This window comes from Penicillium diatomitis, assembly GCF_028827545.1.
Source record: "Penicillium diatomitis strain IBT 30728 chromosome Unknown utg000001l_segment0_segment0, whole genome shotgun sequence".
NCBI classification, from domain to species: Eukaryota; Fungi; Ascomycota; class Eurotiomycetes; order Eurotiales; family Aspergillaceae; genus Penicillium; species Penicillium diatomitis.
Genome location: NW_026623173.1, coordinates 2,712,817 through 2,728,237, shown reverse-complemented (window position 1 = coordinate 2,728,237; position 15,421 = coordinate 2,712,817). Strand labels below are relative to the sequence as shown.

Here is a 15,421-nt window from a genome sequence, read left to right as displayed (position 1 = left end):
ATGGGGGACGCTAGCGAGAGGAGAACGAGGTGAAGGAAACTCAAGAACTTCCCAGTCCCCACAGTCCCCACTCCAGCAACTTCGGCGGTCTGGTCTGGCCCCCGCCGAAGGCCTTCTAGGTACACCCGTTGGGTCTGCATGCGCCAAATACCGTGAAATATACCGATTCTTTGTGTTACTGTTAGTCTGTTACTGACTTACACACTCTATGATACTACGACGATACTAACTTACCAGACTGCTGTGCCACTGACAGATTGAGGAGTTCCCCATTTGGCTTAACCCCTGCTCCTCTTGTCGGCTCTCACTCTCTCCTCTTTCTTCCTCTTCACCTCACCCATCGCGTGTCTCCCGGGGCTCTCTTTCTCTCTTACTCTTCCTGTCCTTTCCGTCGGTCGTTCGTCTTTCCTTCACCCTCGACACTCCTTTTGAAGTCAATCTTGACCACTGGCCAACCTATACACAACGCCCAATCCCCCTATACACGCTCTTTTGTGATTGGGTTGCTGGCCGCCGCATTCCTTACCATACTTCAACATCCACCCCACAGATCATATACTTGACCCTCAAGATCGCTCCACGCGTGAGTCGTTCAGTGTTTCCGTGGCCGTCGAATGTCTTCAGACCTCAAATGATTTGCGATTCAACATAATCCAATCGGCCTCTCGCCCCCTTTTTTTGTCGAAACTGCGTTCCAGCCGACTGGTTCGCTGTGAATTGAAACGCATGTTGAGCTTTCTGATTCGATCTCGCCGCTATTGAACTTCTGGAATCAAGAAGAACTTATATCGGACGACAATTTGTTCTCATCGACCCCCCGGTTATTTTTTTTTTTTTTTTGGGTGGCTTTTGATCTGGGGCTCCTCCGATTGCCCTCTCTATCTGCCCCGACCGCACGGCGGGCTTCTCTGAATCATGCATCACCATGATCCCGAGCTCATCATGAGGCATACCATCGTACAAAGGGAGGTGATCCCTCCTCTTCGACTTCCCCTGCTGGTGCCCTCCGCCACGACGCTACCGGGTACCGGCTTGCCCTCCCTAGTGGTCAGAGCACAAGATTCGGCAACCACAACGGACGCAAAGAAATGTGGAGGTGGTACATGCGAGACAGCTACGAGTAATATGACAACAACCGTTCTGCCTATCGTGCTGGGTGCTGGGTGAGTTTTTCTTCCATCATCACTTGCACTTTCGAGAAGACAGATCGGAAGGGTGAAAGGGGGTGAGGGGGGAGAGAAATGAGTGACAATACCGAGTGAAAAACGCTCCCATTCTGACGTCTCATTAGTGTACCGGTTATTTGTGCGATCGTGGTCCTGGTTTTCTTGCATCGACGACACACGAAGAAGCTGCTGCATGAGGATGCCATGGATAAGCACAAGTCTCTGGACTTTGGCATGGACGACGTAACTCCGAAGAAACCTCGCAAACTACCCAATGGACTGGAGGCCGAGATGTCGCAGCCGAGTCACTCCAAGGGTCTGTCACTCGATGTCGGCCCATATTTGATGCCTCCAGTGCTGAATGGCTCCCGGGACTCATTGCACTCCCTGGCCCGGTCCATCGACGATGACAAGTATCGTCCCGCGGTCTTCGGTGCCCAAGACAATGGCTCAGTGCGTTCGTTCCCCCGTAACCGAGGGGACGACGCGTCAAGTCTGGCTCCCTCCACCCGGCAGGCCTATGCCGGCAATGAAGACCCCAACTCGGGTCTGCTGCGAAATGCTCAGAGCATGTCCCGTACATCCCCGCCTCGCTACGACAGCCCCCCGGCAGATCAATTACCCCAACGTCCTCCTGCTGCGCACCATCCCAATCAGTCCGGTCCCCCTAGTCGTGTGACAAGCCCAACGTCGGATGCTGGCGAGGCCCATGATCTTGCGGTCTCTCCTCAAGAACCTGCATTCCCTCGTCAAAATAACATCAACCCCATGGCCGAACTGCACTTTGAGGTCGAGCCCCCTATTATCCAGCACACGCAGGCCACTCCCCAGGAAGAACACCCTGGCTACCCGCTTTCTGACCATGGGGAACCTGGCCCGCACGGCCAGGCCGTGACAACCATGCCCACGCCTCGGATTTCGTTCCCCGCTAGTGACATCACTGTCAGCGACTACGGTGATGACCGGAAACCTGACCTGACCATCAACGTTCACGCCGCTGAGGACCATCGCCCTCACCTGGCTGATGGACAATCGCCTCACCTGGATCAAAGTCCCTTGGATTCTCACCAAGAGGCGCAGAGGAAGCTCGACGTGGAGTTTGACCAGAACAACCGCCCCGATACCCGCCGGTTGACTCTCGGTGTGCGACCTCTGCCCCCAGAGGACCCTGCTGACAACCCCGAGCAGCGTGCCAACCGAATCCGCTCCTTCTACAAGGAGTATTTCGATGACAGTAAGCGGGAAACCACCTACTATCAAGACTTTGGCCCCGAATTCTACGAGGATGGTGGGTATATTTATGACCCTTCGACGGGTGATTACTACGACTCCACGGCCCCTCCAGCTTTACCCTATGCGGAGCCCGTCACTCGTCGTGCCATGACACCACCCCCTCGTGCACCCCCCCGATTCCAAGGCCAGGCTCGTCACATGGCCACGAACTCCGCCGGTCATAACAACTATGGAGGTCCAGGACCCCGGGCCTTCTCGTCGGCATCTGGCCGTATCCCCGGCGCCCGTGGTGCTGCTCAGAGGCCCCCTCCTGCTCCGGCGCCCCTTCAGATGCTGCCTACGCCACACATGTTGAAGGATGACTCCATCTTCATGGCGGCAGACTTTGCTCCCGCATACGGAGTCCGTGACCGCCGCGATGGCCGTCCGGAGACCCCCACTGGTGGCACGATGCCTTATAGTCCTAACATCCGTGCGCATACGCCGCTTGCTTCTGCATTCGATGATCTTTCCGTAATGCCCAGCCCGTACGTTTTTTCTTCCCCTTCCTTTCGCGCATGACCTTCGCTGGAAAATCGTTTGAACTAACACCGTATCTTGATAGTCACGCTTTGCGCAAGTCTGGCACATTTACTAGTCTGGACTTTGCCCCACCGCCTCGTTTCAAAAACAGCGACGGCGGCAGTGATGCTGGTAGCATTCGCAGCAACCGCACGGGCATCTCCAATCATCACATGAACAACATCCGCAATGGCAATTACCGTGTCAGCCGATTGCCGACTGATATGGTTGGTACGCGTGATGACATGATAACCAGCCTGCGGCCGACCATGGATTTGACTAGATAAAAGAGGGACGGCGAAGCCTTTAAAAGAGCAAATCTATCCGGTCACATCTATATCTCATTTCCCTCCACTATCCACTTCTCACTTCCTCCTTCTAATGACTTCGTGCTGCTTTACGTGGTCTTTCGGATCATACATCGTGATGTCCTAGCGTTGTATCATGGCAAATCTCTCAGTGGCTGTTTGACCATTCCCGGGAGGCGGGGGTTCTGCATCGCATCTTGATTCGAGGATCTTGAATGATCTCTTCTTTGACAGTTGATGCGCCCCCCGTTTTTCTCTTCATATCTGTGATTATAGCACTCGTTCTTCTATTTCATATTTCCCCCCTCGTTCACCTCTTGGCCTCCACCACTTTTTGTATCTTTTGGGGACATATCTTTGGGATTTTTAATATCCCTCGGCGTACATAGACAATGGTTAGGGTTTGATTCTGCCCGCTCGTCCAAGATTTTTTTACTTTCTTTTTTTTTTTTCTCATGGAATTCAGATTCTGCTGACTAATGTCTCTTGTCTCGATAAGTACCATCTTCGCTCGCAGCTTCACCGTAGCTTCTTAAGACGTGCCCCCTGCCAGTAGATGTATGATATCAATCATATCGACACTGTCAACCCAACATGCAGTATGAAATCCTGACAGCAGATGTAGGGAAAGTATACCACTTGTAAGCGTAGACGACCCACGCTGAGCAAGACACCCAGCCACTGCGTTGAAGCGGGCAGCCCTCTACATGTACCTAGTACCTAGTACCTAGTAGACGACGAACTGCGTCCGCGGCACCACGAGCCGGTACCTACCAATCTAATCTAGCTCTCCATTTGACTCTGAACTACAGTATTTCCGTTCGGAACGAAATCGAATCGAACTTCTCACTTGATCTAATGCGAGCCCTAATGCGAGCTCGTACCCCTCTTGGAGAACGCAAGATTTACCCGCGAACCTTCTGATGTTGCATGGCGCTTTCTCCAATTCGAGTAGAATCCTTTGCGAGAATATTCCTGTGTACTCCTAGTACATGCTTCTAGTACATGCTCCTATCCCTGCTACCTCGTAGCTAATGGGTAGCCAAAGCTGTAGCTGCAGGTGGAGGTGGAGGTGGAGAGGTCAGAGGAGGCCGTTGATTGATCGCCTATGCATGTGGAACTTATATCTCGCTATATTCCATTGATATGATTGGCATTTTCTTTTGCGGAGTTTATACACTATAGATGTCGGTCAGTGTTTGGATCACGGTTGAGTGTCCGGTGTCGTGGCCTCGGGAGTCGAGATGGAGGTTTCAGTTCTCCACGCTGGTTCGATGTGATCGGATGTGATGGGATTGGTGGAGTGATGTACACTATTGACTTGACTATTGTACAGCAGGTGAGCAACCTTCTTGGCTGGAGGTATACCTTATGAAAGTAAATGCTAAATGAACGAAGACTACTAATGTTGGGTTAGTATTTTGGAAGTACCTTATGTCACTACGGTATGGTGAGTAGTAGGAGGCTAGGAGGTAAGTCTCCTCCTACCTTGAGCTCAACGATTTATCGTCTTGTCTCGTCCACATCGGCAAAAAGTGATACCTGAGAGATAAGGCATCATGGAGGCAGACATCCGATGCGCGGAGACTTCAAGGTCGGGTGACTTGTTTAGCGGATGTACGTTAGGGCGTGTTTATATTCTGTAGGCTGTGCTTGTAGTTCTCGGAGTCTGTAGTATGTAGTCTGTAGACTTTTGAGTCTTCTGTAGTCTGTAGTCTCTACTCTTTCGGATCACGGAGATGAGATGAGATGGGGACCGGCGAGGATCCACAGTTCGCCACAAATCTGAATCAATGACATCGTTGATGACGGGTAGAGATCGTGATCATGGAGAGACTTTTTTTCTTGTAGTGCTGTGGCGCTTCACTTGTTGATGTTGAGGATGGAATTGAATGGGAACAATTCGAGTCGTAGGAGACTAAAGCACGAAGAAATGAAACTGTCGATTGCCGACCGTTGACCGGATGATGGATGTACATTGTGTGATAGGAATGGACGGCTAAATTGATCAACCTTTTTTGTTTCTTATTTTTTTCTCCCCGATTCCTATGGTTAGATGCGTACAAACCTTCGATCCAGATTCGATCAATCTCCGATGACTGGCAGAAGATCTGAGTTTTTCCCTCCTCAACTGCACCACTCACTCTGACTGCAATATGATTACAGTACTACTACTGCATCTGGCTGGTCCCGTCCTGTGCGACTGCGAGGACCCACGGATAACGCTCAGGCGTGCCGAAAAGACGCACGCTCAAAGTGTAGGACCAGTTCGTCACGACTGACGGTCCGGATCAATTTCGATTAGTCCCACGGGGCGCACTCGCCCCAGTGTCAGTGGCAACTGAACACGAAGTGCATCATGGAGCGGGCGTAGGCGCAGTAGCAGCGGCTGAGAATTGGATTGTTCTTTGCAGGTTTGCAGTGGGGAACTTGGGGAAGCAGCTCTGATGGATACGACATTGACGAGAATGGCATTATGCGCATCTGCGCATGTGCGCATACGGAAGCATAAGCACAAGTACAAACACAAGGATACGCGCATAAGCGCAGCTCGTCGTGTCACGCTAGTTTCGAATTGGAAAATTGACCTTGAAGGAACATTTAAATCAAGGGCATTCGTAGGGTACGACGGTACTCCAGTCATCGAGTTCGTACAACAGTAGCATTGTTGTAGGTAGCATGACGGTGGAGTATGTACCGTCGCACCGCATGGGACCTTTTCATCGAGATACTTCTGGCTTGGATAACTCTCTCGCGAGTCTTTGGCCTATGTCCTGCACTGGCCTCTGCAGTCTGCAGTCTGCACTCGGGCCCGCGAGGGCCATATCCGGTCATCATCCACTCTGACCTGGCAGTGTGACTTGGTCAACAATGGCTCAAAGATCTGGAGATCCATGGTCTTGCCGCGGTCCCTGTTGGTCCATTGGGACGCGAGACTCGTGAAAGTTTGTAATTCCACAGGACAGGAACTGTGGTCCCCTGCCTGGGTGAAGATTCTTTTCTGCGCGGCCTGCAGTCCATGAGGAGTCAATACTCAAGTCAATACTCAAGTCAATACTCAATAGTGAATAGAGTAGTAGTACAGTTCTTCATTCCTAGTCCTAATGGAACGCCTCTACATGTCATGGTCAAGGGGCAATCGCAACACAAATAATTGGACCACCATCAGCAAAACATAGATGCGATAGCAGTGACTTATCAATTCTTTCCATAGTTCCAGTAAGGTCCATTGATGTTTTCTGTTTTGATCATCCCGTCCCGGTCGGAAAGGTCTGCAAGGGTTGACCGAGGCCGTCGCATGGTTTGATGGGCCGTGATTTTTCCAGGGATAAAAGTTAGTTCGCTGCAAACTGCGAGGGTTTGATGAGGGTTTTGGCTGAGGGGTTGTTTGTTTTGATAGCTTCATGGAGCAGTGATTGTAGTGGACGAGCTATGCATTTATACTTCTTGACTGCACTTGTCTCTTGTGGAGTGAATGTTGATATACTGTAGACATGAGATCGTGAGATCGTGAGATAGAAGAGTACGACAGCTTGGTACCCTGTTGTTTCTAGTACTATCTATGTACCTACTACCTAGTCCTATAGTCCTACTAACCTAGTAGATTACAGGATTGACTGCCTTGACTGAGTAGGATGGTAATAACTCTATTTTCTACTAGATCGACACATCATATGCTCCTACAGCAGTCAACGAGATGGTGAATAAAGGGTTTAGGTGTCATGTCGGGATGACTGTGACAGTGAACAGGGAATCTGAGTTTGAAGGCCATTGAGGAGACAATCACGACAGTCACAAGGCTGAAAGAATGCAGAATGCAGCACCGAACTCAGACGAGGCTGGGCTTCCAGGTTGGATGCTCGCGGCAACTATTCATCCCGGCGATCGACGGCTTGGGATCGAATTGCTTGCGTTGGGTTGTGAAAACGGATTACCTGCCACGCTACGGTGTTTCAGATTTACCATACATTACCTCAGTCGATCCGCTCAGACTTCACGTCAGTCATGGACAAGAGAAGTGAAAGGATCCGGGACATTCTTGTGCGCCGAGGGGCCCAAAACAAGCTACATACCAACTGGTGTATGGTATGACCGAATACTGTACCCGTCATGCGTCTGCCAAGTCAACTCTTGTACCCTCCCGGCTCCACCAATGCCGTTCCCACCTGGACTTTCTCCTCTTCGACTCGAACTCGACTCGACTCTCGTTGCTACGCTCGCTCTCTCTCTCTCTCTCTCCATCTTCTCCCATGGCTCCCGACTAGATTCGGCGACTGGAAGAGCAAACCACCCTGTTCCGGTCCTTGGATCTCTTCTCGCCTCTTCGCCGACCACCTTATACACTCGTCCGACACAATCCTCCATCGACAAGTTGGTTGTTTCTTCTCTTTTACTTACTCTCTCAAATCAACCTACCGTTTCACAGCCCACTATCGACCCCTGAGGCTCACAACCAACGTCTCCATATTCAACTTCTGGGCTGTGAGGATTCTTTCGTTCTCTCGCTTCTGCTTAGTCTTACGCGTCTGGGCTCGCCGTATCGCTCATTCTTGACCCGTGTGGTGATTTTCTCCAATTCTCTACATCGTCTCTCTATTGTCTGCCTCTCTGGTGTTCTCGGTCTCATTGGAGCGACTTTTGCTACTTTGCACGTCCCCAACCGCACCCGTCTTTAGTACTTGCCGGCACAGCACAGCAAAGCCCACCCGCATTTTAGCCACTCTCTGTCTCCAACGTGCGGCTAAATCCATTGGAGGAAACGAGCGCGGTTCTTCGAAAGATCGTTTGAATCTTCCTTTTCAACTTCGATTCTATCTGTCTGGCACAAACCATTCCACTCGTCACCGTGGCCAACTCAACAATCCCCATCATCATGTCGTCTCCCGGTGGCTCCGCCCAGGCCGAGACGACGCTCAAGGCGGAATCTTCATCCACAGTCCCCGTCCCAAATGGTCAACAGACGACCACAGCGAACGCGGCGCCCGGGACAACGACAACGGCTGCCGCTCCGCCCGCACCCAGCTCGTCAACCACAACCAGTGCCGCCCCGGCGCCAACGACTAGATCAACCACCTCTACGACCTCCTCGTCCTCGACCTCCACAACCTCCTCCACATCCAGCTCCACCATCTCGACGAGCACAACGACAGTCGCTCCTCAAACAACGACAGCGGCCCCTCCCTCATCCACATCAACAACCCATCAAGTTGCTCCAACCAACCCAACGACTGATGCAGCGCCCTCTACTACCTCCACTGCCGGGGACCCGAGCAATTCACAAACGATCGTGGTGGTGACGAGGACGCAGACTGACTCTCTGACGAGCAGCACGGGAACCGCTACCACCTCTGCGGCCAGCTCCACGGAGACTGGAGCCGCACTGGCCGCCTCAAACAGTGGAAGCAGCAAGGGCTTAACCTCAGGCGGCACAATTGCGGTCGCAGTTGTGGTCCCTGTTGTTTCTGTGGCATTGCTCGTTCTCGCGGCGCTCTGGTTCTGGCGTAAGCGTAAGGCGAAGAAGGCCGCCGAGGAGGAACGCCGGAAGGAGGTCGAGGAGTACGGCTTCAACCCCAACAACCCTGACAATGACCCCCACATGCCTGGTGTTTTGGCTGCCGGCACCGTAGCTCCCAAGGATGACGTGACGTCTGGGTACCGTGGCTGGGGAACGACATCTGCAGGACGCAAGGCCTCTACGAACCTGTCCAGTGGCGTTGGCGGGTTGGCCATGTCCGAGACTGGCGGCGGTTACCAACACGTCGCAACCCCGAGCGAAGGCACGATGCAATACTCCGATGGCACTCGCCCTGAATCGGGCGAGATTGAACCCATTGGTGTTTTGGGAGCGGCGCCCGTTGCGGCCAACAACCGCACAAGTGACATTCACCGCGGCCCTTCGAATGCCTCGTCCGCATATTCGGCTGCCAACCGGTCCGACGCATCTGAAGAGAGTCACATGTCAGCGGGTCACCCCTCGGGTGGTTATTATGGAGATAACCCCTACTACGGGGATATGAGCAATCATGGTGCCTACGGAGCCGAGGACTATCAGCCCGTGATCCGCGACGTCCAGGCTCGTCGTAACACGCGAATTGAGAATCCTGGAGTTTATCCTCGTGGAAACGCCGGCATTGCTCAGAATTTCTAGATTGCTTTTTTGGTTCAAATTTTGCGGTCGGACGTCCCACGACTAGCAGCATTTCATTTTGTTCGTCTACAGAACCTGATGGCATTCGCTGTGGTTTTTTGCCTTTTTTTGTTATCAATATTCTTTCACCTTTCTTCGACTGCCTACTGCACAAAAAAGCTTGGCATTTTTTTTTCTTCTTGTCTGTGATTTCTTCGACAAGTTTTGCGATTGTCTGACCTGTCCTTAGCACATTTGATCCTACATACCCTCATTCTGGTTTCCTCTCATTCTCTCATGAATCCTTGCCCACGCCACTCTCTTATCGGGAAGGGAAAGAATTATTTGTCTCCCAGCTCTGATTTCCCCCCATTTTCGTCTCGCTGGAGGTCAAATCCGTCATCTTCTGTTCTCTGCCTCTGCCCCCTGTGTCATGTTGTCACTGGGTCTCAGACGCGCGACGAGTCTTCTTGTGTTTCTTCCATTCTCCCTGTCACTTATCATTACCAATTATTTCCTTTATTGAAGACGGGGGAGGTGATTGGATGTTGCAGCAGACTGTCTTTATCGTTGCGTCGGCCTTTTTTTGAACGGTCTGAAAGATTGATTTCACTTTGAATATATTGAAGCAATTGAATATGCTGACCCATTTGACACTGTTTGGTACTTTACTATCTTTACTTCGGTCTTACCTTCGACCTGATCCATCGTAAGAGTAGTTCCACCCCCCCCCCCCAACCTCACAAGCGTTCGTAGCTTGCCGACGTTTCAAACATTTTGAGTATCAGGCTGGAGGCCCGTTGATCCTATTCTCGAAAGACAGTTTCTCGAGATTCCCTGTGGCTAATGGCTGAACAGTCCAATCCAACAATGGAAACAGCCAAGCCTACTAGCCTAGCGTCGCATGGTCTGATCAATTTCGTGAAATTGACGCTTGTTCTTCGCATTCTCAAGCGGAGTCCTAAATTCGATCTAAGTGACTATGTCTGATTGAGTGAGTATTGGCCTGATGTGCGTCTGCATAGATTGCATTCTGTACTATTTCCTGAGACTCACGGGATTAGGTCTTACTCGAAGCGGATGAGTTGTAGCCAACTATATCTTCGGAAGTGGAGGAGTTGATTCGAGAAAGGGCTATGTCTTGGATTCTATGTTCTAGAGCTAGGGCTGCTGCATGGGGTGAGGGGAATCGAATTACTACGTTTGACGCGAGAAGCTGAAGAGCCATAGTACCTACTGTATGTGGGATTGACCTCAGAATGGGCTTGATTTACCCTGCAGTCCAGTCCCTCGGAATAGGATTTGTTCGTTCTCGTTATCTTCAAGATCTGCAGTTTTCTGAAGAATAAGTATAGAGAAGCGTCTTTCGCTCTGATAGCCTAATGGAGACTTGTATCCCGCTTTGTGACGCTTTCCGCAATAAATGGCTCTCTTTCTCCCAGTTACAAGCGTCGTAGGTAGTTTCACGTGTCAGCATGTGCACCTATTCCCTTCTGTAGATGGAGTGAAGCACATTGCCACCGGCGCATGACACCACGCCGGATACTCGATGGGAGAGGGATAGCGATGAACACACACGCTTATGTGCACGAGCCAGTGTTCGAAATCTTCTGATCATCGAGCTGAGATCGAGATCATCCGTACTTTTGCCCATGCCTGGCCCTGTGCAATGTTCCAGTTCCTGTTTATGCTGGCGCACGAGCCCTTCACGTCGCGGGAGGCGTTGGTTGATCCGCCTCGTAGTCCGATTGCCCTTTTTCGGCACAGGGCTAACTTTATCTGCTCCATCGGTCGATATTGATCAATGCGCGGCTGAGTTTATCTGTGGTCTAGGCGAGTGGAGGCTTTGTGCGAATGAGGAACTAGCTAGTAAGCTAGTAGCCTGGTAGTAGTGCTGTAGGTAGTGGTTCATTGCCAGGCACTTTCTGTTCTGCAGGATGCGGCTGATCTACGCGGGCCGGTTACAGTAGATTTAGATCGACCCTGTGAGAGACTGCTGTGGAGGAATGCGCTGAGCAAACACTAGTGTACATGCGGTGAATAGTGTGGCCTGGAGTCTGTCATTTTGAGGGCCTTTGCCACATACACAGCCAGTGGATTGCGGGAGCAATCAACCTCCAAGGGAGAAGCCCCTCTAGTCTCTTTTTACAAGCAGAATAGGCCACTCCGAAGTCTTCGACTTCTCCGTCATCCTGTCATCAATCGGATGCCGTAACACCGTACATACGCACGCACACAAATTTTCTTCTATCAAGACAGGAAAAATCCCAGATCATCTACAATGTACATCCATCCACCTTCCTGAGGTGAGCCCCTCCTCATCCTGTCCCCTAGTATCCTTGAACCTACGATTTACCTGATACATCAAGTAAACACCTTCCAAGACTCGACTAAGCTCAATTTGAGAATGTCTCGGCCTGTTGCGGGTGCAGGGGGGGGGGGTTTAGATAGGAGTGGAGGGGGGTGAATTTGGGCGGAATGGGGCTGGACTTGCCTATTGAAGATTTGAGGTGGTTTGTTGTTGGTATGTGTCCGGGGTGTCCGGTGTAGTATTGTAGAGTGTAGTGACATTCTAGCTCGTTTTTATAGGCGAGTGTAGACTCTGTGAGTGTGGAATGGTGCTTGTCTGGTATTCATGGTGGAGGGTCGATGTGGGATGGCTTGTGAAGCGGGCTAACTGAGCTGGATGTAGCCATTAACTACTGGATTCGTACGGCGGTAGCGGTCTATCCTCGCTTACGGCGGGTTATCTAATGTTTATTCTCATATGGATGTAGGTGGGTGGAATGAGCAAGGAAGGTAGGCGATGTGGGATAAAGACTCGATTAAGGTGGGTGAAGATAAGACGAGTCGAATAATGTTGTCTATAGGCGGATTCTGGGAGACGATCACTAGGAGTAGGGTGTATGTTGATGGGATAATGGTGCAGTGGCGTAGACGGCTTGAAGATTGGCAGAAGGCTTTGCTTTTCTATCGACGTCATGGAAGCTTGTCTCGTATTGTGCTTCCAATAGATGTTAGATGTTTGATGGAAAATCAGTCAAGAGCTGGTAGCTAGATCTATGGTACTCTACTCGTCTACTGGGGTGGATGAAAGTTTCCAGATCACAAACTGCACGATTTGATCATCTGTAGCTTTAAAGCACTCTCATTCTCGGAATACACTATACCGCATAGTAATACACTATGCAGTATGCACAGTACAGAGTCAGGCACAGGAACACGAGCAGAGGGCTCTCACAATATGAGTGATATAGTGGAGATATCTGATAAAAAAAGCACGGAGCGGTATGCGGCCCCTAGATTGATCATTGATGATGAATCCCCGTTTTTCCCTGCGCCGTTGACATTTGGACTCGCGTGTAGCCATGTACTGTTTGGTGACCAGACAGCTGGTATTCGGCAAGAGCCTGGTACCAGACTTAATACTGCTGTGCTTAGTGTGCTATACATCTGCTGATAGTCAATAATCACTGCTTGTAGGGCTGTCAATATAGCCAAATTTAACTTTCCATCTCCCCACCTCGCGTAGTACGCGAGGAAGTCTCAAGCACGAAAATGGCAAATCTGGCGAGAATAAGCGATGCTCAGTAACGCGAGTCAGCACGTAGCGCAGATTTGTATCAGTGTATAACTGTATACTGTATAGTCTACCTTATACTGAGGTAGAGTCATGCTACATGACGATCTTGTGGATGTGAGGCGGGGATGGGAAACACCCTATCTAATTTGATGATATTGCTGACAACGTGACAGAAGCAAAGCACCTGGTAGAAGTACCGAACGGATCACGAACGCCGTCGAGGATCGAGCGTAGGGTTGGAAGGCCGAGACAGGGTGATGAAAATCTACGTAATACGTAGTGTACTAGTGAATGGTGACTCGTGACTCGTGAGTGAACACTCTCTGGGGCTGGGATTAATTCAAGATTCAGGTAGCCCTTGCCAAGATGCGGCAAATGACTCGAGGACTGGTCGAGTCGGTCAGAGACTAGAACGCATCGGGAAAAAAGTCGGATCTTGGTCTTCGGAGATATGCTCACAGTAAATACCGAATCATGAGATTGGGGAAAAGGGCCGGGGAAGTGTCCCTTTTGCGAGTAAGGTCCGTTGGTGGCTCAAGGGAAATACTCCAGTAGGGCATCAGCCAGTGACACCCACGAGTTACTAGTAGTTGCCTGTACACTTTGCACTGAGTGATTGAGAAGTAGCTTGCCAGGTTTCAATCGTCTTCTTTCTTATGCCTCCAAACTATTGCAGAATGCAGAGAGCATCTTCCACAATTTATGGAACAGAATGTGGTCAGACTACTTACCGAGTCGGTGGACGACGATTGAAGCATGAAAAAATTGGACAAAGTACAAATCTGAATGCGTGCATGATTGAAGGGGGGGGGGGGGGGGGGGTCCTGTTGAGCTAACCTGACCCACGCACGTCGTAGCTCATAGTTCAAAGTCATGCTATTTAGCTGCGTTCACCGATCCGACTCCGTGGTGTTTTTCGGTAGACAGTCAGCCTCAACCCACTCGAAATCCATCATCGTCATAGAGAATGTGCAAGATGCCTCGCTTCGTTTCTGCCAAAAACGGACTAAGTAGGATCGGCATATTACTACATTTACCGTTAATGCCGCGGAGATGGCCGCGGCTACAGGTTGAGCCAGACTCTTATGTCTGTACTCTGTAGTGGTGCACTACTTGAGGAGAACTTTGCGGTTCAAAGTATTTTCCTCAAGTTCGGCGACGACGCCTTAGATTGTGCATATTCACAAGTAGTTTCTTTTGTAAAGATCGGCTGTTTGTCATGGGAAACTGGGTGTATAAAATGTCCGGAACAGCGAGAAGCAATAACCATACCATGCGAAACGCTACACTGTCGGAAATAAATGTACAGATTTATCCGGTGACTTACCCGTCCGAGCAGGTCTCTCTGCTAGTCTGCTGTGCTGTACTTTGGTGCCCTCGGTAATCTTTCTACAGATCAATTATTCCATCTCACGAAATCACCTAAGCCTATTTCCGACTAGCTTGGGACATTCGACCGTTAGCTTCTCTATTTGTTTTTTTCTTGTAGAAATTTGTTTGATTTCCCCTTTTGGGGGGATGCCACTTGCCTATGATCGATTGTCTAATTGATTGTTCGTGTACGATATTCATGCTCTGTCCAGAAAGGTGTACATCAACTGGGCAGTCATTCATTGTCATGTCATCTCCATTGTAACTGTACCAGTTCGAGCAACAATGCCCTGGTGTTCTTCCTGCCTCGTGCTTGACCACCTGACTTTCCTCGTGGAGGCGCTAGTTCATCCGTCGTCCGTCATACTCCTCAGTAATGAGTAATGAGTAATGCACATTGCACACCCCTCCGCTGACAGCCTCGGATCTTTTGAGATCTCGACTGTCTCCATCATTTTGACTCTCTCTCCTTCCCTTTTCTCCTCTGCAAGCTGGACCTCTCGACCAGAACGTGGGCGGATCGCCCGCAGTGATTGGCGCTCCCGCAGTACCGCCGCTGCTCCACTCTGATAACCTCGACGACTCAACTTGCTTCTGCGGCTGGCTTGAAGTTGAACGTGCGGTTCACTCGCGCTGCTGTATGGACTCATGGACTGTATAGTTCTTCTCCGGCGCCCCTCCTCATCTGAAATCTGAACCCCTCAGAACCCAGTCGTCGAGTGACTCTGCGGCATGCGAACACGCTGTGCCACGCTGACTGGATTGCGCTTTCTGTACAGGTGGATTTCGGGCCACCTCGAGTGCCTGGCGTCTGTCGAATCTTTGGTACTGGAACCCTCAAAATCATCCAACTGTCCACGGCCCAAGACTGGTTTTGACCAGACATACCAATACCATTGCCTGCCTTCTTACAGTACTTTCTTCTACCAGTGCGGTCATTCTCTACAACGAGTCTTTACGCGGTGAGACGCTCAACCATTGCTGTCGCCGTAGCTCTTCCTCTTGAGATCAAAGGTCAAACGGACCGCTCCACTTATAGTTGATCCCAAAAAGTACCCTTTCTGTGAACCCA

General features: G+C 50.7%; 2 protein-coding genes across 2 annotated transcripts; both read left to right on the top strand.

The window, feature by feature from the left end:
- Window positions 1-915: 915 nt before the first annotated feature.
- N7539_000752 (uncharacterized protein) lies at window positions 916-3,247 on the top strand (the record flags this gene model as incomplete). Its single annotated transcript, XM_056930356.1, has 3 exons — window positions 916-1,163; window positions 1,292-2,926; window positions 3,004-3,247. The coding sequence occupies 3 exons, from the start codon at window positions 916-918 to the stop codon at window positions 3,245-3,247; spliced, it is 2,127 nt and encodes a 708-aa protein (XP_056794649.1).
- A 4,894-nt stretch (window positions 3,248-8,141) lies between these two features.
- Window positions 8,142-9,416, top strand: N7539_000751 (uncharacterized protein; the record flags this gene model as incomplete). The annotated part of the gene is made up of 1 exon (XM_056930355.1): window positions 8,142-9,416. The coding sequence occupies one exon, from the start codon at window positions 8,142-8,144 to the stop codon at window positions 9,414-9,416; it is 1,275 nt and encodes a 424-aa protein (XP_056794648.1).
- Window positions 9,417-15,421: the final 6,005 nt, after the last annotated feature.